Source organism: Semicossyphus pulcher, unplaced genomic scaffold (assembly GCF_022749685.1).
Source record: "Semicossyphus pulcher isolate SPU_LCO1_2020_fin unplaced genomic scaffold, fSemPul1.0.p SCAF_10, whole genome shotgun sequence".
In the NCBI taxonomy this organism is placed as follows: Eukaryota; Metazoa; Chordata; class Actinopteri; order Labriformes; family Labridae; genus Semicossyphus; species Semicossyphus pulcher.
The window spans coordinates 19,326,718-19,351,175 of record NW_027211604.1 but is presented as its reverse complement, the minus strand read 5'-3'; the positions used below and the strand labels follow the sequence as shown (position 1 = coordinate 19,351,175).

The 24,458-nt window shown below is 41.3% G+C and overlaps 1 protein-coding gene across 1 annotated transcript in view; it reads right to left on the bottom strand.

Annotated features, from left to right (window-relative positions):
- Positions 1 to 2,588: 2,588 nt before the first annotated feature.
- The window catches only part of stk32a (serine/threonine kinase 32A), an 84,803-nt gene continuing 62,933 nt past the window's right edge, over positions 2,589 to 24,458 (bottom strand). Inside the window, exons 8-12 of the mRNA XM_069673738.1 lie at positions 23,881 to 23,997; positions 21,132 to 21,257; positions 17,859 to 17,987; positions 6,322 to 6,386; positions 2,589 to 2,874 (exon numbers count right to left, since the gene is read on the bottom strand). Of these exons, the coding sequence (XP_069529839.1) occupies positions 2,757 to 2,874; positions 6,322 to 6,386; positions 17,859 to 17,987; positions 21,132 to 21,257; positions 23,881 to 23,997 (555 nt within the window). The 3' untranslated portion in view covers positions 2,589 to 2,756. The remainder of the gene's footprint in view (positions 2,875 to 6,321; positions 6,387 to 17,858; positions 17,988 to 21,131; positions 21,258 to 23,880; positions 23,998 to 24,458) is intronic.

The window sequence follows — 24,458 nt, the reverse complement described above, 5'->3', positions numbered from 1 at the left end:
ACTAAATAATTTTTTAGATAGAAGTTTTGTTGAAAAATGGTATTACCTGCATCAAACACTATTTGTCAATGATTTTTTCGTTCATTTACCATTTAGAAAACTGGAATCTTCTCCAACAGATGAGTAAATAAATTGTTTACAATGTACCCAACGCCCCTGATTCTCTTCTAATAAACACATTGAGCTAATCATTCACAAATAATCTTTACTACAGGTATTTTCTAACTTCCAGAATTTGTTCATTGGTTGTACTAACCCACTATATCTTACAACTTATACAGGAAACCACCTTTGGATCTGCAAAATTACATCAGTGACGACAACAACGACAACACAAAGGTAAGTCAGAACATTGTATCAATTTTCCATAGAAAAGTGCCAACAGTAGTGAATTGAATAGAGTGAAATATCTTCTTAAATATGAATACATGTATCGTATATACTTGAAAGTGTTGAGTCGTATTGAAGATAGATTAGATCAAGGTCAACAGAATGACTACACATCAGTAGAAATCACATTTACATACTTGTGAAAAAGGTTTTTACTACCTACAAGTGTCGTTTAAGGGAGACAGTTGTGTCTATATGTAAGGTGTAAGGCTTCCATCTGCTAAACTGAGAGGCAGGTGTGGACTTTTAGACGTGGTTTTAACAGATCTATGGTGAGAATGAAGGTTATTACCTGGTTAGGTATCTAATAGTTTCCTTCATTATTTTAAAAACCTACATATAAAGATTTTTTTCTGCGTCCAGCTTGTGCTAAATTACATTTGATCACCATCTGCACAAGAATGTTGTTGCAGAATGTATTCATCTATGGGCCCAATTAATTGCAAATTTACAGAATTATCTGGTGGCACATACAGTATGTAATTGGTTGAATCTAACGTAAAGGGAAAGGACTTCAAAAATGATTTAACAAAAACAATTTCAATGCAGACATTAACTGAAAAATGAATCTTATCTAGGACTCAGCTTAATCCTCGTCAATAAAACCATCCCTAAGGGAATAAGTAGTCACTCACAGCTTTAGATTTTTTTGTCTCTCTGTGCATAAATGCTACAGTTGATGAAGAAGCATGTGCAAAGCAAGGTTCAGTGCAGAACATATAACATCTACCATCTACCATTTCTACGTTTTCATTGCTATAAACCTTTGTTTTAAGACCCAGCTTGTCATTGGCAGATGAAGGCAAAGGTTAGTCCAAATATTTAATATTAATTAAAGGAGCAGTTCGCCCCTGGAAAAAGCCGCTGTCAGTCAAAGCTGGTGTTCTCTGTAATCGATAGAAGCAATAATATTTGAAATTGGTGCCATAGCTGTGGAGAAAGTTGTACAAACAGCTCGTGGTTTCTACATTCCTACAACTCCCAACATGCATTGCGCTCCTCCCTCTGAAAGGAACGGCCCAGCAAGAGACGCTGGAGTGAACTACTATTGTTTCGCTGCAGGCAATGGCTGACAATTTTGAGACATGTCCACAGGCTCCCGGAGGCGGGCATCCTAAATTGAGGAGGTGTATTTTAGCGAGCTCCCTGGCCTCTACCAGATGACGCGTTTTAAGTAGTCTGGCAGATATTTTCCAGGGCCCATTGGAGAAGCGGATAGCGTCCTCCAAAGGCACAAAGCGAAATTGCATTTTTTTCCTACCATAATGGCATTAGCTCCCCATGATTATAGTATGATAGGAATGAGGTTGAAAATTGGCGAACTGGCCCTTTAAAAACCAGACATTTTTTAACCTCATCTATGTGGCCTTAATTTAACAGCTGCATATAAACTTCCAACATCCTTCCAACTTTACCTTTAATCCATAATTTTTTAACTGCATTTCGAACATATTTATTCCACCAGTACTACTTTAAGCATTAATAACTGAAGGAGCATTTTGCCTGCATCTGCAGCGAATGAAGCTGGGCCATTTTACCAATTGCAATTCTGCCATCTTTGTTTGCTTGATTAGCAAAGCTAAGCATAATGACCACTACAACCGTGTATCTGCTGCTATGATAAAGTGAGCCATTCACGCTCAAGCCTACAGTTCAGCTCTTGATTTGATTTCTTAGAGGAATCTGTGGTTGCTCTTAAAAACAAAGGCCTCGTTGTACCTTGTCAACCCCTCCTGTTCAATGTTTCTTAGTGTCATGCTGCACTCTCCTTTCAAACAACACAATTTCTTGTTCCTGTAGCGCCAGAGAACCATTGTTAAATTTAAATATTCAACCATTATAGGCCTAGCTAGCTGAGATTATCTGAGTGTCCCGCCCGAGGCAGCAGCAACAGCAGCAGCAGCAGCACATCCAGCTTTCAGCCACAGGTGACCACATCAGACTTTATATCCTGTACCGGCTCAGCAGGTGTGGCATTGTCTCCTTTTTGGCTGGGGAGTGACTTCCTCCTCATGTTGAGGTTTAGCAGACTTCCGAGCACCAGTGTGATGTACAGGAGCGTTGATATGAGTGACTCTGCTGTGAGTCTCACTTGATGACAGGAAAGCGAAAAGCTTGGCTGTGACATGGCTGCTGCTCGAGGAGTCCATATCTCTCCTGCAGCTCTGAAGTCTCGATAATGTGCTGACGCACAAGAGCATATAGCATTTGTGTTTGTATGGATAGTGTAGTGGTGCAGGAACATTGAAGACTTATTCTGAGTGCCTGTGCTGATAGAGCAATATGTGTCTTGGTTGGTGTAATTTGCTGATCTACAAGCTGTGGGAAGGTGCAAGGGAGTAAGTAAGGACCTCGAGTCAGGAGAGCTATCCTGATAAGTAGGCAGCAGGTTCAACATTGTTGTTCTGTCCGTCCTCTATTGCCTTGTTCTTCTCACTCATGGACATGTCAGTCGACTCTGAGTCCACCACGGCTTTCTTTGACCTGTTGAGGAAAGATCAGCTCCTATTAATATTGAACACATGCCATCACCCAAAGAGAGCATCGCAAGATGCATTCGAAATCCATACACATTTTGTCTCAACATTTATTTCCTAATATTCTACTCACATACTCTCTCGCCACATGAGTTATGTCTAAAGTAATTCATTTCATTGGCATTTCATTATTTTAGTTTGATTGGCCAAGTCAGAATCCAGTAAAGTTTACCTGTTTCAAAACATTACCTTAACAACTTGTGCAAAGTAAGCCTTATATATTGATAGTTTGTCAGCTGACCGTTACATGAGGCTTGATACTTTAGAAAATACTTAATAATGCCAAAGTAACCTAATGTATAGTCAGATTTTAAAGTCTTAAAAAAATACTTTTTCTTTCTGAATTTGATTAATTTCTGTTGGCTCTCTGTCCCTCTCTCAGCTCATTCCCCAAAATGCTTTTCCAGTTGTTTCTACCTATTTTCACTCACAAAAATATAATTCATCACATTTCATATTATAATGTCTGACGACAATATAATTTGTTTCCTCCATAGTAAATTAAACCCAGTACTTTTGACTGTCCGATCTTCATTTAACCTCTTTATATGGTAGACGGTAGCTAAGTCTGTAGGGACCAATTCAAGTCCCAACATGGACCAAGAATGGATTTGGGGCTGGTAGCTGGAGAGGTGACAGTTCCTTTCCTGGGCACTGTCAAGGTGCCCTTGAGCAATTCACCAAATCCCCCAACTGCTCGGGGCGCATGTCCATGTGCAGCCCTCTCACTCTGGCATCTCTACATTAATGCATGTCCACAGAGTCCTGTTTGTGCATGTGTGTTTCGGGCCTATGTTTGTGTAGCATGTGTCATAACAGAGTGAAAACACTGAATTAATCATAAAGTATCACTTCTTCTTCTTATTTGTCATTACGATCTTTCAGCTAAACCAGGTGAAACATTGGACAGCTTTCTTAGACTTTCACAAGAAAAAGTCGTATTATCTGATATTTTTAATACGATATTTATATTCCTTTAATCATAGTATCTATTAGCTAAGCCACCTACGTCTCCTCCGGAAAATTCTAAGATCTAATACTGATGTAGACACTGACAGATTACAAGAGGCTATAATTGATCTTCTTTCTGCTCCTACCAAAAATCGTTTTCTGTTATCACTCCTATTACTGTCCTGGCTCCCCCTCGCATGAGTAAAGATCGCACCTGTTTTTTTAAATTTGCATATGCAAATCAGTTGAGAATGTTAGTCCTTAACTTGTCTCTTTATATCTTCAGTTTTGGATGATTTACTTCCATAAATGACTAATTCTCATGTACAGTCGATAGTTAATATGGGGGACGCTGTCTCTGTCGGGCGCTGTGTTTTTGCCTTAATCACACACCCACAGTGGGCAGTATCTGCTGCTGCAAATAGCTCGATCACTGTCCTCTCACATCATCCTACATGCTTTACTTTTTCACTTCAAAAAAATGTATGCCTCTCTGCAGTCTACAAATTATTGTAATAACTGTACATAAGTTAACCAAAACAGAGAACAAAATTGCTTAGCATCTTTGCACAGACAGCTGTGACGTTTCCTTAAAGTTAACACTAGGATTGCTTAATACACCGATCAGCCATAACAATGCATGCATGGGACACCTTCTGACACCTTTCTATCAGAACCAGCATCAACTTTGTCAGCAATCTGAGCCACAGTAGCTCTTCTGTTGGAACTGACCACACGGGCCAGCCTTCACTCCCCATGCACATCAGTGAGCCTTGGCCGCCCATGAACCCGTCGCTGGTTCAAAGGTTTTCCTTTCCTTTCCTAACCACGTTTGGTAGGCACTGCAGAGCTGGAACACCCCACAAGAGCTGCAGCTGTGGAGATGCTCTGACCCCGTCGTCTAGCCATCACAATTTGGCCCATGCTTATGCTTACACTCCTGCTTCCAACACATCAACTGTGAGGACAAAATGTTCACTTGCTGCCAGTGGCGGCTGGTGAAAAATATTCTAGGTTGGGCTGTGCTGTGCCATACTCAGTTTTTAACAACCATCCCACTACGACAGTTTTAAAAAGTAAACAGGTGAAGCAAAATAGTGCATTTACATGGCTACATCCAGCTAGCCAAGCCTTTCTGGTGTAACAGTTGCAAGAAAATCCTCTGGTGTAGGTTTTACCTTTTTCACTCACTTGTTGGTTGATTTTAATATCTGGCTGATCTGGTCCAATTTCTTTAATCCGTTATTTTTTACTTAAACATCTCCTCTCGAACGGATTTACACGGAGGACGCTTTTACGGAGCGGTGTCAGCGTCCATCATTGACATTTCCATCACTCATAGACTGATCAGACTTCAACCCCCGAGACTAACCGAATATTCCCCGAAGGGCGGGATTATTTTCTACGACGCTGATTGGCCAAATTCAAGTTGATATGCGCGTATCTTGCCCCAGCAACAGTCCCTGATTGGCTACTCGTCTCTGCTTTATGGGCGCTTTTTCCAGCGCCCCTAAAGCAGAGACGAGTAGCCTAACGCTTGTTTCCCACATTTCCAATGAACATTAATTAATGTATATATTTTTTTGTATATATACATGTGTATATATATTACATATTTAAATAAGTAATTTTGTTAATATTAGTCTTTTAAAATAAAATAAACAAAAATAAAAACACACTGTCCACTAGGGAGGGCGGCGCCCTAGCGCCCTCTATTGGCCAGCCGCCACTGCTTGCTGCCTTAAGGTGGTAATACACATATCAACTTTTACATCAACATCAACAGACAACGACAGTGTTCAATGTTGACTGTACACTTTTACATTGAAGAAGGTCAACCTCCTCTGACGTGGGAAAGTCAGATCAGCAGCGACCTCTTGTGGTCAACGTACAGAATTACATCTCAAATGCTCCAATCACAGCCCAGATTTGGGGTCATGTGATCTCTCTGGCCTGAAAACCTTTCTGAACAAGGGCGACCATCCAAGCGCAGTGGCATGAGTAGAAGGGACTTATACTGATAAAACATTACTCTGGCCAGTGAGTGTCAGGTAGAAATAATTTAATATAAACTAAAAAACGGTTTAGGTGTTTTATTGCGGTGAAGTCTAAGCTAGTTTAAAATTGCGGTCGTACTTAGAGTTGCTATGGTAATGGCATAGGTGTGACTGGAATGGATTACAGAGAGCCTTGTTGCTCAAAGACCTGTTGCTCTGTGTATCATCATGCTGCTTGTTGATGTTTCCGTTGTCTGTTGATGTTGAAGTAAAAGTTGATACTATAATACCACCTTAAAATATCCCACCCACTAGCAGGGGCCATTGTAACAAGATAATCAGTGTTATTCACCTCACCTGTCGGTGGTCATAATGTTTTGGCTGATCGGTGTATTTCACAACAAATTCTTCTCGTACGTGGAGGGCAGTTAATGGAGGTTACTTACTTTTCTCTGTTGAAGACGATGAAGTCTCTCTGGACATTATCCAACCGCTGCTGCAGCTGACCATTCTGGTGGAGAGACAAACACACAACAGCAACACAATGATCATCACTGCTGGCGATTGTGAAAAACTAAAAACTTTATTAATTGCACATAAATGCGTTTGGTGTGAGACAATTAGAGACACAGTTCACTCTACTGCCCTCATGTCCGTTTTCTCTCCTTTTAATAATATGCCAGATCAGGAAACTTTAGAGGACACTTCTCCTGTGTTGTCTCCACCTGCTCCATGTACTCATACATATTTTGCCCACTTAATCATCAGAGAACATCCGGCTCTGTCCTGCCAGGCTGTTCTCACAACCACTGTAGTGCCAGGACAAGTAGACAGGTGCTTTCTCACTCTCGCCGTGAGGAGACAGATCATGGAGATACATCATGATTATGACACTAGGCTCTGTGTGTGACAGAGACAAACTAGCAGAGAAGATGAACACACAGGAGAAAATAAACAAGCGTGTTCATTTGTTTGTGCAGCTGACAATTTTCCAAGACTTTATGTGTATACACAAAATCCAAAATGTAATACAAATTGACGAAACCAAATGAAAGTGCACACAAGCATGAGTACACGCTTCTTCCCCACACACACTTCCAGTCAGCTGGGCCCTTTAAACTCCGAGCCCATGCAGGCGCCTGGAAGCCTCTTCAGTATAAAAATGGCTGACTCCCTGCCCAGAGCTGTCAGTCACACAGCAGAGAGTCTGTGTACAGGTGCTGTCACAGTGGGGGACCAGCCACTGGCACACCAAAAGCCATCTACTAAATTAGGGCAGGAAAATAGAAGGAAAGAGAGAGAGAGAGGCCAGAGGGAGCTGTGGATGTACATATTAAATGTGAAGGGAAAGAACACACGGTGTCAAATGTGAATTGTGTTGCATGCATAAGAGAAGAAGAAGCACGTCTATGATTAGCATAAATGTTAATTGCGAGTGAAAAAGTGAGACAGTTTCTTTTCTGGTTGGTTTGGGTTAAGGAACCCTGTCACAGCTGTATCACGGAGGAAAATGTCACATTCACACTGACACAGGAGGTAGCACATCACCACCAACATCCAGAGACTGGGATAAAAGAGTGTCCATGTGTGTGTGTGTGTGTGATGCAGGCCAACAAAGGGACAAAAGCAACAAACATGCAGACAAAGACAGAGGACGAATACCGTGCATAATTTGTCAAACATCACTGATGGATGTAATGCTTATGAGATTTGACGGATGAGACAGAATTTATGATGTGGAGTCTCTCGGACTCTGTCATGATGAAATATTCTTACATCTTGGATGGCATTACAGCATTTCAAACGACCTTAATACAACCTTTCCACAAGTACTAGATTTAAAAAGCGCATCTTGGGTTTCTCTGGTCACTCTTCTCATGTCTATATTTATTATATATATATTTTTTTGTGTTTTGCCTTTATTGATTGCACAGCTGAAGGGAGACAGGAAATTGGGGGGAGTAGAGAGTGGGGGATGACATGCACCAAATGATCGGCAGACCGGGAGTTGAAATTGCGATCAGTGCGACGACGACTGTGGCCTCTGTGCATGGAGCGCCTGCTCTACCAGCTGAGCTGAAGCAGCACCCCACTCTTCTAATGTCTATTCAAAGGACCAGGAAAATACTTTTTCAAGTAGTGACTGCAACACACATTAAACTTTGTTTTGCTAAAGTATTGAGCGAGTAATTTGGTAACAAATTTCAGAAACGACTTGGCTCCTGCTTTTGACTTGCACAATAAATTTATTTTAACTGGTGTTGTGTTGCACAGTTTTCTTTTCTATGGCCATTTTAACTTTTGTGATCCAATATCAAGTATCTTTGTTGGTTTCCCCATTCTACATGCAAATCAGTACAGGCCCTTTCCAAATCCAACTGGTGGTGGTGGTGCACCAAAAGGCTGTTTGGTGTTTGCCAAAAACAGTAACAGTTATAGTTAGAGCAGCAAGTTAAGCTGGGAAGCTGACAGCTATGGATTGAGTAAGAATATGTCAAATCATCTTGCATTGTTGGAATTCACACTTGGGCAGACTATGGTTTTCACTTATATATAACATACATTTCCCTATATTGTGTCTCATACCAACTGGATCATGTCACCAAGAATATTCTGCTTGGGCTTGGTTGTTTATTTACACTCTTGACACTGGATCAGTATCTGAACAGCCCAAGACGCATGACATGGATACATTTATATTAGCTCTGTGAGTACATCCGTCAAAATCTCACTTTGCTCTTTATCTCTTTGCTGTCTTAGCAAAGTTGTTCAATCACACCACACCACATGGACTAATTATTTATTTGAATCAAAGCACGAGTCAAGAGTAATGTCACTATTCTTGCTGCTACACTCTGCCAAGGTTTTGTCACCTAACTTCAAACTGAAATTATGCAGGCAATTTGTTAGAAGCTCACTGGGACTTTAGAGCAAGCTTCCCAAACAGCTGGATGGCCCGAGATATAACAACAGGAGCTCATACAGTTGTCTGTAAGACAGAAGTTGATGGACACACTGTCTCACCTTGAGTAGGAGTGAGTTTTATGTAGGTATTGGTAGGTTTGTCACACAGATAATATTTCAGACCTAAAAAGGGTCAGATGGCAAATTGCTGGCTTTCTGAAGTAAGGAAGGGAAGACGGATAAAGATAATGGAAAAGAAAAGCAAAGGAGAGGAAATGAATTAAAAAAGAAAGAATGAAGGAAACAAGGGAAGGACATAAAAAGAGAAGTAAGGAGACAAGCTAACAAGAAAGGAGACCAGGAGTCAAGGAATGAAATAAGGAAAAAGGAAGGAAAAGAGAAAAGAACTGAAGAAGAAAGGAAACAAGGAAGGGAAAATGAAATAAGCAACAGAGGGAAAGGAAGGAAGAAGAGGAAAACAAGAAAAAGAAATGGATGGAACATAAGGAAAGAAGGGAAGGAAATGGGAATAGAAGAAAGGAAACAAGAAAATAAGAAAGGAAAAAAGGATTAAAAAGCAAGGGAAGAAGAAACTGACAACGAAAAGTGGAAGGAAAGAAAAAAACCGTCAGGAAATGAAAGAAGGAAATGGGGAAAGAAGGAAAGAGAAAAGGGCGGAAGGAGAGAAGGCAGCCTGTGGCCTTGCCGAGAGAACAGCAACAATGCATTAACTGTAAACACTTCAGAACTCGTTTCTCTCTCTCCGTCTCCTCCTGCTCTCTCTTTATTTGATGCTGTTAAAAAGACGGTTCAGAAGCTAATTGCTCCAACTGCTAGATTAAACTTTCCATTTAATGAGACAAACCAACAGGGAGTGCTCTGCTGGACGGGAGCCTAACAGGGACATTTCTCAACGTCCTTTATCTGGGCTCACTGTGCCTCTGAGGCTGAGGAGAGCTTTTGTTTGTAATGTGACTTCTTAAAGGTACTTTGGTGGAACAAGAAATTAAATCAGAGTTGAACGATCTTTTATAAATTAATTAATACCCATATAATTTAAAGAATGATTTATTCTTAGCTAAAGAACATTGCACTAAAAGGCAATTTGTAACTTTAACCCGCACTGCACTGGCATAAAATTCTATGGACTATTTTCCCCGATGGCAAAGTGCTAAGTGTTGAAATATCTGCAGAACAAGTTGTACTTTATGAGTGCTTGATGATATTCCTGTACTCTGAGCTAAACTGAAGACAAGCTCTGACTCTGCACTTTAATTAGTGGCACATGTGGAGCTGTATCCCCCAGGTACCCATGCAGCTCTCGGTCTCTTCTGTGGCCCACTGCTTTACCTGAATCTCATACTAATTAAGTCATTTTCCAATACTTCTCTGTAGCGTATATTTGCTAAGCAGCAGGCGCACATAAATTTTCAGCAAATTTACATTTTTTTTTTTTTTTTGAAGAGTAACACCAAAGATCTGGGATGAATACTAAAACCCTGTCCTCTAACTTTTTTATACTTATGGCTACAAACTTAAATCATTCTTCTTTTAAAGTTGTTGAGTCTTCTTTTCAGTGTCTAAAAACAAGAAGCAACACAACAAAACAAAGGTGTTCTTTTACCTTACCTTTTCCTCTCAGCACTACATCTGTCCAAGATATCCCCTAACAATTGACCCTTCGCTAAGTCCCGCCCCCCTTGGTTACTGTTGCTACGCCTGTCAAGCTTTCGCATCGGCATGTAAATATCATGCCGTTTTTAACTATAACAGTGAGAGATGTTCCAAGGGAAATGACAGTAAATTTTTGGAAAAATAGTTCCCAAATATCAGAGAGAAGCAGACAGAAAGGACGACGATACACGTTTGAAAGCTGCTTCCAGAATATCTTTGAATATAATTGAAATCTAGAATGAAGATAAAAATCGAGGCAAAAGCTCACCGGTCCCAAAACAAGCGTCAACTCACGACATGTTAAGGACAATCACATACAGGAACAACAACGTTCTTGCACAGCAGGGTAAGTCAATATGTTGTTTTATTTTAAGCTAATGTTTAGGTATGACTCCCTATAACTTTCATTATCTCATATGTTTTAGGCTATTGCTAGCAAAACTAAATCACTTCTAAATCCCACTTTATCATTTTGTTTAAAGCGCGTCAGGATATTGCTCGCATATCGTGGGCTTGATCCAAACACTGGATCTCCTAAAGGCACAACAGGAAAGCCCAACAAAAACCTGTAGTTTGCCACAACAGTGGCTCAAACTAAGGGGTGGTAAAATAAAGGCTCTGCCGGCACCTGTCTTCTCAAGGCTTTGGCTTCAGAAAAGCGAAAAATATGACACCCAACTCTAATCTTTGAGGATATCTGCTGGTGGACAGATTCCATATGCACGCCGTTTCGGCATTTCTCCTAGTTCTGAAAGCTTGACTGGCCACCCGTGCCTAGTTACTGTTGCTAACGTAGGATTAGACAGTGGCTGTTAGAGGGAGGGGCTTAGCGAAGGGTCATTTAGAGCCTAATAGACATGAAGCCACAACCTTCCAAACAATCAAAACAACATGGCAACAACTCCAGCAATCTCTCCGAACAGTGAAATTATTAAGCATCACCCGAGCAGCTATGGATCAGCCACCTAGCAATGCCTTATCAAACACTTCTTATAAAGTAAATGATAGTTTTAGAATTTTTTCTTTCATAAACTTACTGGTCTGAAATTTTGTGAAACCTAACTTAATGTTTCCTGTCGAAAGACGTACAAATGCTGTCTTACAAAATCCACATTCTCTGCACTGTTTACACTTTTTTTTTGTATATTTCCTTACAGTAGGGTCATTGAAAGGGCTGTATTGTAACACACACACATTCATGCCCACATGGACACACTAACCATTCTGCACGTAGTCCCTCTGTACTTGTGTGTATGATGTGTGTATGTGTGTGTGACGGGAGTCTGCCAATTTGTATTGTTCTCGCAGCACAAGTTTAATTTTCTGCTCCACATTATCTGTGATTTAATTGAGCTAATTTTATGCTACGTTATGAGCGTAGCAGCGACAGGGAGGCGGAGGAAGAAAGATAAAAGAGGAGCTTGAAAAAATGGACGAGGAAGGGGACTAATGCTGTGTGGCGTGGGGTTGGGGGGAGTGAGAGTGACATGAAGGCAGAGTTGTGGAAGGAGTCTGAGGATAAAGAAGGAGAAATAAGGTCAGAGAGGAGAAGAAAATGAGGAGGGACAGGAGAAATATGCAAAAAGAATACAGAGCAGCTTCAGGGTAATGAGTAAAAAGCTGGATGGGACAGACATTAGGGCAACTAGCTTTCTTCATTCAATATTGATCTGCTACGCTTCAGAAATGCTGCACAGACCCTCCTCTTTCACAAACACACATCAAGCACTCACTTTCTCTCTGAGGCTCTCTCTTTCATACACCCAGCACAAGTGGCCCCGCAGGTCCTTTGTTAATGGATATGGTAAAGCATTGCACAAACAAACATAAAGATATTTTATAGACGGTAAACTAAATATTCTCCCTGACAGACCTGCACATACTATGAGTTTTTCAAATGCATGCGAATTTAATTTTGAAAGTAAAGTTTCGGGGTGCTGGTTTAGCTCAGTTGCTAGAGCAGGCGCCCCATATGCAGAGGCTACAGTCCTCGACGCGCTGATCGCAGGCTCGACTCCCGGCCTGCCCATTCGTTTGGTGCATGTCAACCCCCACTCTCTCCTCCCCACATTTCCTGTCTCACTTCATCTGTCCTATCTAATAAAGGCAAAAGCCCCAAAACAATCATCTTTTAAAGTAAAGTTTCAATGTTGTATTTAACAGTCAATTTTTAAGCTAAATGGATGATCTGAAACAGCATTTGTTTTTTGAATAAATTACTTATCTTTGGCTAATGAGGTGAAGAAGTTGTATTCCTCTGAATATCTGGACACCACTAGCCTTACTATTACTGTTAGTGGTGTAAACAGCGTGTATACAAAAAGGACAACAAAATCAGACAAAAACAGAAGACTATTTGAAGTCGGATGAAGAGACAGCCAGGAACAAATGTTGGGATGTTACTATGGTCAGTTTAGCCACAGAATTCTGCAGAAGCTATAGACAACGTGAGCTAAAAGCAAGGCCCATCACAGAATAGACCATTCAAGAAATGAACCAGGTTGGCCAGGAAAAGTAAGACTTGTAATGCTTGGCATGCTGTTCACCTTCAAAAGTGACCCTGAGATGGTTTATGGTAAGCAGTTTTAAAGGGGAGGACAAATTCCCCAGACTCTGATTGCTGATGTTATTGTGCCAGAATGGCAGTGTGCTACAGAGCGGACTGGTTCTGTCCTCTTTATTATTACTTTATATGCAGAATCCTGCGGTAATCTGATGTCAGCATCACTGCAGGCACTTTGGCTACTGCTGTCAACAACACATTACACGCTGGTCGCTGCGCTCGCGACAGAGCAACTATCACTCCAGAACACGCTAATTGACGTAAGCAAGCAACCCCCTACTCCTGGTCAAATGCCAGGAAAAAGGGCAACTTTCGAGAAAAAAAAAAAAGCGCACTGGACTATGAAAAAAAGAGGAAAAGATAGGAGTGGGTGGTATACCGATTTCAATACAGTCACCGGTGTCATGTTCTGCCACGACAGATACCGTCATTACCGGGATAAACGGACGTTTTCCCCACACATGAGGGAGATTTACTTTCCCTAACACTGATGACCCACGTAACACTCATGGCAGTGTTTCCCACACATAGAACAACAGGAAAAGTCTGTCACATAAGTGCAGCTTTTTATGAGAGCACAGAGTGAACTGACCACTGTGCATGCAGAGTCTGCGTGTTACGCGAAGTGTGTGTATTCCCGTCATCAGCGGCACCTCGTCCTAGTGCATGTTAACGCTGTGGCTACATAACTGGACCGTTCACAGAGCGGACATGCCACAGACTTATTTTATTTACGATCATTTTTTTGCCTTATTTTGATAGGACAGCTGAGGTGAGACAGGAAATGTGGGGAGGAGAGAGTGGGTGAAGACGAGGACTGTAGCCTCTGTATATGGGGCGCCTGCTCTACCAACCGAGCTAAACCACAACCCCCGGACTGTTTACTTTTAACGGCTACACTGGCAGCGCACACACAGCGTGAGGTTGTGTGTGTGCCGACAGAAAGTAGGAGACGGTAAGCTTGTTATATACGCTGCGCCTAAGCCTATACATGGTAGGGAAAGGGTATTTTAGAATAAAAAAGACCTACATAAAACCTCTCAGACATGACAACCGCAATCTTGCTTTACACAGTACATGGTACTCAAAGTAGTAAAATAAGTACATTAGAGATACAATTCTACATACATGACTCGTACTCTCCACCCTAATGAGTAAACCTGTGCAGTAAATACAGCTGAACATTTTTTTACCCTTGTTTTGTTTGAGCTGCATTTATCATATAGTGCCTCGGTGATACCAGAATGCAGAAGGAAATGCAAGCCACAAGAGATCAGAACCATTTCCACCGTAAACATAACAAACGTTTCCCTGAAAGGCTGCTATCATTATTCCATTAGAATAGGAGACTTTTGTCTGAAGGGGCCGGGGGATGACGAATGTTGTCTGGCTGCACAGTGAGAAATCACTGATATATTCACACAGGCAGGTCTCCACAAGCAGCTGTCAGCTTTCATAAAGCATAGCGCACTCTGAGCCAGCTCTGACTTCTTCGTAAGGTATGTGGAGTCTACACCACGTAAATTGCTTCCCTTCTATTAGAAAAGAGTGACATAAACTCTTTTAATGTGCCAGAGAGTGTGAGAGGGTCCAAACTTATTGACTTTGTAATGAAATAGGTTGTGTTTGTGTGTGCAATAAGCTGAGTTGTGCGTGTGTGCGTGAGCAGTTTGGGGGATGCACTATTACTGGTGAAAGCAGACAAATTAAATGGCCTATTTGATTCTAGTAAAGTGTGTTTACCGCTGGATCTCTCAGAGCTTTTACTGTCTCAATGGGAAAACCTAAGAGTAAGAATTGGACAAAGGCCCAGATTTCAGCGCAGCACTCACCCCATTGTACTGATCAATGTACTCCTCTACTGTAAATACACTTCTTCTGATAAACAGATCTGACTTCCTGTTTAAAGGTAGATTACTGAAATCTCCCGTGTGGCAGGAAAACTGGCAGGACGTTGTTTTAGTGTTGAATGCAGAAATAGTTATTCTGTCTTTTGCCGTATTTGACAATGAATATCGACACCAGGCTGTTAGTGAATGACACCCGGACTGTTCTACTTCTTTCACCTCAAGGGAAAATTGAGACTGATTAATTAAATACTGTATAACAAAGGCGAAAGTGTAGTGGATCTGAGTCTGTTTTGTGTTGTGTAAAAGGTACAATCAGAGTTCTCGAGATGGCAGCTTTGTGACTTTTTTCCTCCAATCACAAGCAAGCAGGGCTCACCAGAATGCTTCCATTGTTGCCATGGTTATCGATGGCAAAAATCAGTGTTTGAATATTTTTTTTCTCCTTTTAACCCGTCCAAAATTAGAATTATCCCAGTAAATAAGATAAAGCGTATTGAAATAGTAACCCCAACTGGGCTGGACAATAAAAAAAAAGAGTTTTCATATCTCGATCATGATATAAATTGTTTTCTGATAATTTAACAAATAATTAGTCTATATGAAATAAGCAACATAGTAAAGCCTATTTTTGGATAATCCTGTGTGAATTACATACTTGACGAATAGAAAGTACTGAGTATTTTCTTATTTTATTAAGAACTTTTGTGCAAACGTAACAATTTCAAGTAAATTTAAGGACGAAAAATAAATAAGATATAGTCCTAGCCTTCAATGTGAAAATGTAATGTATTGATCTCTGACAGCAATATTAACATCTCTTCCTATAGAGAATGTCAAAGACATGGAAAGTTACACTTCCTGTCAAAGTAAAAGCCCGATCTAGCATTTGTTCACAGTGCTTTTATTTTGGATTGTTTCCGGGGCAGCGGTTTTTTTAACTTTATTATTTACATTTATAGAAGTTGTTTGGTAGATAAAGTCACTTACAAGGCTCCTTATTGCGGTTCCTGCTTAATTTCCTTTGAAATAAAACGTAGTCATAAGTCTCACGTAGGCTTTAACCTACATTATGTTAGTAAAAAATGAATTAACAACAACAGGTTACGGACGTAACTCCGGCGCAATCTCTCTCTCTCCCACCCGAGCTCTCTCTCTCCGTCTCGGCTCATACGGTCAAGCCGTTTCTAATGTAAATAAGATCGTTTTCTGTTAAGACCACATCCTAAACCTGTAAAACAAAGACCCGAAACTACTCCTGGATATGGCAAAGAGCCAGACATCACGATAGAGACGATATAGAAAACACATACGATAGACATATTCATATCGTTTTGACGAGATATATCGCCCAGCCCTAACCCCAACACTAATCATTGTAGTGACTTTTAAACAAACCAGTATATCTTAATAAACCACTGAGGTGTGGACGTGTGAACAAGTTTTGGATGCATGTTGTGGTATGAAAATAAATCATTGTCAATGCACTGTTCATCTTTCGATTCTGTGATTCATTTGTTCACCTTTCTTTGTCAGCATTCAAACAAGTTCATAAAGGCAGATTTCAATGTCCGTTATATTGCAGCGAGCCAGCTGAATCGACCAGGCACGACCCACTGACGAAGACACGGTCCAAAACTGTTTGCCTCCGCATACACAAACCTGCTCCTCATCACCGCAAATTAGGCCTACATGCAACAATATCTGGAGTTGCAAAGAATCAAAACAGGATTTCTGTTCCATGTATGCTGTCAGTGAATTCCACGTGAAGTCACATAGACAAAGAGGGGGAAAAAAGCTAACAAGAGTGCAGCAAATGTGGTAGGTAAAATAAAATCTTGCCATACTACTGCAACTTTTTCCTTTAGGGGAAGGTATCTACCTCAACGTTAAACACAAAATACTTATAGACAACATGTCAAGGTGTCATGGTAGCAAATGCTAACCCACCACCTGAAATAAAAGTCTCAGCTTCAATCCATATAAAACTTTTACCGAAATGGCAATGCCCTGTTTGTAATATAACACCAATAGCACCTATATTACGCTTCAACAGCAGCCATTAGATTGTCTACAGAAGTAAGTCCGTGCAGAGAAGTAACGTGGAGAGAGGTGTGTTTTGGGAACAGTAGAAGACGGTAGCTGGTACATTGGTCTATTGTTATCCGTGACACATGAAGATACAGATTTTATTATGGAAATCTATATCTTAAAATGTGTCCATGGTTAGAAGACCAAAGACCCTCGTGTAAAAGGAAAACAAATATTGGAAGTCAATATACCTAATATATTCGTTCCCACTGCTGCAGTGGACCAAAAATAAAATCCGCTTCCTCTATCGATGTGTTTATGAGTGTGTAATGTGGGTATATGAGTCTGTTCCTCCCCTCTCTAACCCTTACCCTCTCTCACTTCACAAAGTAATCAAATTAACCTTTCAGTTCTTTTCTCTCTGTTTTGTATAAACACTCAGAGGGCAACGGCTGATTTATGTGGACGGAGTGAAGGACTGAAAGACGAGAGCGAGGTGATTGCATTCTCTGCCATCCCAATACACGCAGCAGTCAGACGGGCCATTTGTTCTGATGAAGGTGAGGCAGGACAGAGCTCTAAAATATGTCCTCAATATCCTTAATGGCACTCCAGACACACTTAAAAGACAAACTAAGGAGCAACTTATCACCTGTAACTGGGCCAAATGGAACCAGCGGTCAGCTTTCTTTAATGAATAATGATGAGCAGTGAGAGAGAGAATCCACTGAAGGCAGCATACACCAAGCTAAAAATGGGCTAAACGTATACATATAAACGGCATGGTTAAAAAACAGTGTCTAAATTATAGATGATCAGTAAACGTCAAAGCTTCTGTCTCTTAAACAGAATTTCTTTGCTTCTACCTTCAAGTGGCAGGTGTCTCATTTGGAACGAAATGCTCCTCACCCTCCTTGTTAAATGTGTAATTACTGTACTTAATCATTCTAATTGAAAGCCTTACCTGTGGGGACCCATCAGATCCCTGGTCCTTGGTTTTTCTTGCAAGCCGTTTCTTCTTCTTGTGCAGCGGTTTGGACTCCAGGATCATTTCCTCCAGCTCGAATGTAGGGTCGCAGTTTAATCTCCGCCTCTGTAGAGACACAGACGCATTGAGATCCACATTTGAAAAATCAAACAAATGTTAGTTTTACAATTTAAAATAATGAATGTTAAAAATATTAACTCTGAGACATAACATTTTTGGAAGTCAGTCATTGTGGTACTTCTACATTTGTATTCTGTGTCTCAACTCAGGGGCTGCATCCCTCAAAGCACGCACTTTACAAAGGATGACTCATTTGTAGCCTGTGTAGGCCGCGTAGGCCGAACGGAAATGAGACGGTCTGGTCTACGGAGGATTTCCTGTTTGCGTCGCCAGCTGTTCCCGCCCTTAACCTCGTGTCCCCAGATGCTGCTCCTGTCGCCTAGCGACAAGTAGCTAGGGGCTAACTAGCTAACAAAACAAACAAAGTAATTTAACCTATTTTTTTTTTTAAGATAATTTGTGTCAAGGGCCCTTTTGTTATTTTTAACATTTGTATCTCTAGCTATTTGATTGACTTGAAACCAAAAACTTTTACATTTAAAACTGTATTTCTCGGCCGCTTGAGAGTCCACCTTCTCGTTTGAATTGGTGAGCAATAAATCGGAGTACATCAGACTGCGAAGGATGCACCTGATGGATCCTTCGTGGCCAGGGAAAATGAGACACATTTGCTGCATCTAAAGGAGCCTTTGAATTGGGACAGCCTTTGAAGCTCCGCTGTGATGCAATCAGCCTTCAAATACGTCCTTCGAAGGATGCAGCCCCAACTTCAGATTACTTGTAAATGAGTCAATATAGTGTATGTCTACTTTTTGGCTGACTGCTGGGGTCTGTATGTGACTGACTGAGTAACTGACTGAGTGAGTGAGTGACGGTACTTTCAGAGCCGTAGAGAGAGAGAGTTGCGACATCGCAATGGCGGATCATGGAGGATATTGGACCTCCACTGACGCGATTCTCTGTCTATATGCCTCTGGATACTGTGTTCGGGGAGTAGGCGGGGCTGCTCCTCTGCTGCTCCTCCACAATTTTTAAAATATTGCTTTAAGATTGAAACATAAACAGGAAAAAAAATCTTGCCTGTCTCAATGTCTGACATCTGCATCCCATAAAATAAGATGTAATTAATAAATGTGATAAAGTCATTCAGTCATCTAATCACTTGTGGGAGTTTTTATTCTGCATGTATTCAGCTCTGGCAATAAGCAGTGACAGTGAGTGTCACCTTGCTTTAACAATATTATACGGACAGATTTTTGTTAATTTGTCTGACCAACAGAGACAACTATAATAATGATTAGTCATTAAAGTAATAATCTCAAAGATTTTCATGTAAATAAATGTCTGTTAAGTCACTATCTATCGCCGAAATGATCTACACAATGGTGATTGAGCCTATGGCCCACTGATGAAAGCCTTAGCATTTGTAGTATTACAGACTGGGCGTTGGTGGTGACTTTCACAGAAAAAATCCCAAACAGTTATTTTCCATCACCCAGCAGTGGTTGGTCTGCCAGAGAGGGTAGGCGGAGCTAAGCGGCTGCTTTTCCCGTCTCTGCAAGTGTTGGGAGTAAACAGTAATCTACTATGGCTGAACAAAGAAAGAAAAGATGGATGACTACAGATACAACTTCAAAAATAAGTGAACAAAGAAAAAGAAACAAATTTGACGCTCAGATGAAGGCAAACGGTCTAAAAAGGAAAGCGACTGTCAGCGAGGAAAATCAAGAGTTACAACCGGAGCCAACCGTGGACGTCACACATGCAACACTGTCTGGATATCTGGGAAGTGTGCTCTCGCAATACCGTTTATCACCATAGGTGCCGCCAAAGAGAATGAAACTCAGATCTTCCAGATTACAACTTTAAAGTCTTTTTTTTTTTAAGCAAAAACGTCAAAAATATGTTGCTTTTCTTTTTCTTGTGTGATAGTACATTTAATATCTTTGGGATTTGAACTTTTGGACTGCAGAGTTATTTGCAGACCTTAGTTGGGGCTTAAGGAAAAATATGATCTGCACTTTTTAATGAGGGCGTATGCACGCATAGTATCCAGGATAAAAGCAGATTTTTGAAGTCAAGTCAGGGTTATGCGTTGTGCATTTTAACATCACACCCTGGTTGCAGAAATCTGGACACGTCCTTACTCTGGTTTTAAGAAACCTATATGCTACCTGGAGTAGTCCAATAGAAACCAGGATACTGTTGCAGGTGAACACCTTATCAAAGATTTTAACCTTATTTGTGTTGGTTTTGAACTTATTGACTGCAATGGTGAGAAATCAATGATGTCGTCAACAAACAGGGATATTAATGACCAGGTTTCTCATATTCCAAGTAAAAAATATATCCTGAATTAAATCAAAACTGGGACAATAAGAAGCATGTTAAATCACACAATGTTTCCAGAGTTTTAATAGACGAAACAATGAATCAATTAGTGAAGAAAAGGCTGTCAAAGCTTCTATTTAGATCTTGTGTGGTCTCCTGTACAGTCACCAGCTTTGACCCTGGGTAAAGTAAATCATACTTTGCTACTGTAATGAAATGACTCCACAGCGGAGCACAGCGCACCAGTTTGCAAACCCAGCCGCTCCACTTCCTGCTTAGTGATATTATTACATGCATCTTTGCCCAACTCATCATAATAATCCACGGAACACCTGTAGAGCTGCAGGTACGCATGCAGAGTTTTTCTCTGCCTTTGTCTTCCTCTAAGAGGCATGAAGACGCGTGTGAGCTGCTCATTTCTATTCAGACTACACTCACAGACACAGTGGGAGATCCGGCTCTGCCCAGCAGGGGGCGGTGTCTACAGATGGACAAGAATAGATAAGATAAAGAGTGGGTAGTTCTGGCTACATCAACGTTTTCTTGCATCTTTGTCGCCTTCGGGGAAACACTGGTATAGGGAATACATGGGGGAGACGGATAGAAGGAGGGAGAGATTAAAGGGATGGAGGTTTTTTTATTGTGAATTGTCGAAAAGGAGCAAAATCGTGCTATAGTTTAAAAGATTAAGGGATCCACAGAGAAAAGTATTGGATGTTGGCTAATTCATTTTTACCAAATTTGAGGGAGGATGGATTGGAAGACGTGGGGTTGCTTTGATCAGCAACATGAACGAGGACGTTGAGATTTTGTTTGCTAGCATACTGAGGCAGTGCCGAAGTCCTCTCTGATACTCACATTGGGAATAAAGCCTGGAGGAAGCAGTTTGCTGAGCACAGCGTCCCAGTTGACATCTGACATGTAGTCCAGATCCTGGAGTTCTGCTAGACAGGAAATGCGCTTCTGGACATCTATGCACAGCAACTGAAGGAGACAAAAAGGATTAGAGTAAGTACGATTATCCACGTGGGGGAGACATGGCCGGAAAGTTACAGGCAGGAGTCCCACTGAGATACGACAAGGACATGTTCGCCCTGAAGGATGTGTCTGAGAATGAGGATACGGGGACAAAAGAAAAGGTGGAGGATGTTCAAGAGGGGACAGGAGAGGTCAGAAGAGGAGGAGGAGAAAATGAGATACACACAGGAAGGGAATGGTGATGAGGAGAGATCTGTGAAGCATGAAGGACGAATATACTGAGCATTGAATTCCTACATTATATTCTCACTTTCTTTACATCACTCCCCCTTTCACTTACACACTCAAACAAACACACACACGCACTCCCTCTTCCTGTTTCTCCCACATGCGCACACATTTACACGTGCGACTAGAATGCCAATGAGGTTCATGGAGTCTGAGCACGAAGCAATGCAACAGTTAGACTGCAGTGGATCGCTGCCATGACAAGATGCTACAGCATCAGTGTTTGTGTTAGCTTTGCTGGTGGCTTCATAGTGACAAGGAGAAGAGATTTTTGACACTTTGATAGACGATTTAAGAATATTTACACTGAACGAAAGTGGTCTTCTGTTTTGTGCTTTAAGTAAGCTTAACACTGTACACTACTGTCCTTCTTCAACCACACAACCTTCTTTTGAATACTTATTGTACATTGTGATTATGTCTCTAAAGCCACACTAAGCGCTGCCAGATTTCCATGAACAGATAACCCACTCGTATACAAAGTAGTGCTGCAGCAGTGACAGTCTCCCCCTGATTAGGATTCAAAAGATGCACCTTGTTTGCCCCGAATGAAGAGCTGGTTTTGTCAGGTTTGCTAATTGTTTTCCCACAGGGATTAAATAATGAAATAAACCAAAATCCAGACTATCTTTCACAAAGTAGCAACAAGGCAACACAAAGTTAAAAACAACACAAACTTTGCCTACTCATGTACATTGCAGAATCGTTGTATTGGAGTTTGATTTTGCCATCGGGCATCACTAATGTTAGAAGTCAGCACAAGCATCGTTTAATAAATGACCACAGTACATTCTTGAGGTGCTTTGAACCCGATTCAAACAAACATTGATTATATGATGCGACACTCTCATCAACCGACTCGAGAGAGGAGAAGCGTACAATTAAAATTCACAAGGGTTACTTACATCATGGCTAATATGCACCTAGTGCCACTTAACATGAAAGATGCTATGTTTGCTATGCAGAAGTGGCATAAAGGTCTTTGCACATCAAGTTTTTGTATGCGTTTTTTTAAATCCGTCATCCGATAAAAATTGTTCCGCACAGAAACCTTGCACACTTGGGGTAGACGGTAGCTCAGTCTGTAGGGACTTGGCTTGGGAACCGGAGGGTGGCCGGTTAAAGTCCCGCCACAGACCAAGCATGGAATTGGAGCTGTTAGCTGGAGAGATGTCAGCTCCTTTCCTGGGCACTGTCGAGGTGACTTTGAGCAAGGCACCGAATCCCCCCTCACTCTGACATCTCTACATTACATTGCATGTGAGTATTTCAGGCCTGTGTGTGTGTAGCATGAATGTACTGTACAGTGAAAAAAATGAATTACCCCTCTGCAATTAATAAAGTATACCTTCTTCTTCTTCACTGAGTCCGATATGTTTTATTATTCCATGTGTTTTTATTTTCAATCCAAAAATTTTCTATCCAGAAACTCGCAATACAAGACAAAATGGATACGTCAAGCAGTGAGGATGATTTTGTGGTCCTCTCACTTCTTGAGAATAGAAAAAGAAAATACTGGGTCCATCCGATCCTGAAAAGTTGTCCAGAGCAAGGAGAGTTTCACCCGTTGATCAAGGAGCTGCAGAATTATCCTGATCATTTACAGCTGTATTTCAGGATGTCAGTGGTCCAGTTTGATAAACTTCTAGCAGAACTGGAACCACACATTAAAAAGAAAACCACCAATTTCCGCGATCCAATTGATCCTGAGCAGCGGCTGGCAGTGTGTGTAAAAGTACACACACGCACACATTTTCGGATTCGGAGTGTAAATGTAATTGACACGAAGTGAGGTCGTAGTTTTTGGTTGACTGCACACGGGTCTGACTGTCACTGACTGAGTAACTGACTGAGTGACGGTACTTTTGGAGCCGTAGAGAGAGAGAGAGTTGCAACATCGCAATGGTGTATAATGGAGCATATTATACCCCCACTGACGCCACTCTTTGTCTGTACGGCTCTGGATACTTTGTTCGGGGAGTAGGCGGGGCTGCTCCTCTGCTGCTCGTCCGTTGTCCCCACCTACGTCTGCAGGACCTGCTTTAACGGACGTTGTCATCGGCCTCATGAGGACAGTCCTTGTAACACATTACGCACAAAAGCACACACTGACCTGATGCGGTCAGCCACATACTAGGTTTTGACCTAGTCTTGTTTTTTAACGTGCGACAATTTCAGACTAAAAATACCTTAACTTTTTAAAGTAATGTATAATCCCTCCTGTTTTCCTGTCGGCAGCCACCTGTCGATTTACTTTGTTCAGTGAGAGGGACAATAACATGTGAAAAGGTGAGATTAATGCTTACACCTGTTTCGCATCATGCATGTGCCAATCATTTACCTTTCTGAGGAGGGACTTCATCTCCAAAGACCAGGCTGCTGGGTAGCTGGGATGCACCTTGTGGAAGGTCTGAAGGATCTCATTAGCTGGTGTGCTGGATCTCATCACATACGGTCTCTAAGAAGAGGAAAGGGAGACGATATGTTACAGATTTCTTGTTTTCATAGTGATGCACTGCCTGGAGGAGTTTCTTTGATAAAGTACTTGTGTGCCAACTGCGGAACAAACTTTAAGACAACTAGTACTTAAAGTTTGTTCCGCAGTTAGCCCTCCCCCCTTTTCCTGTTCTTCTTGTGCTCACCTTCTGTGAACCCATTTACTGCACTGATGAGGACAAATGATAGAGGAAACAGGGAATAAGAGACTATTCTCAAAACACTACTTAAACTCTGTGCCTTTCAGTGTGAAAGGCCATTATATGGGTCAGATAGCAAGGGAAAGCCTTTTGAGGGTCCTTCGTCACCATCCAGTCTGCGTCTGGGACAAAGAGAGTCCTTCCACTTGAGTTGGAGAATGACACAGTGACAAGACTCCACAAGATCAGGCTGGTTGGGTTGTTTGTTAGTACAAGTTTATAT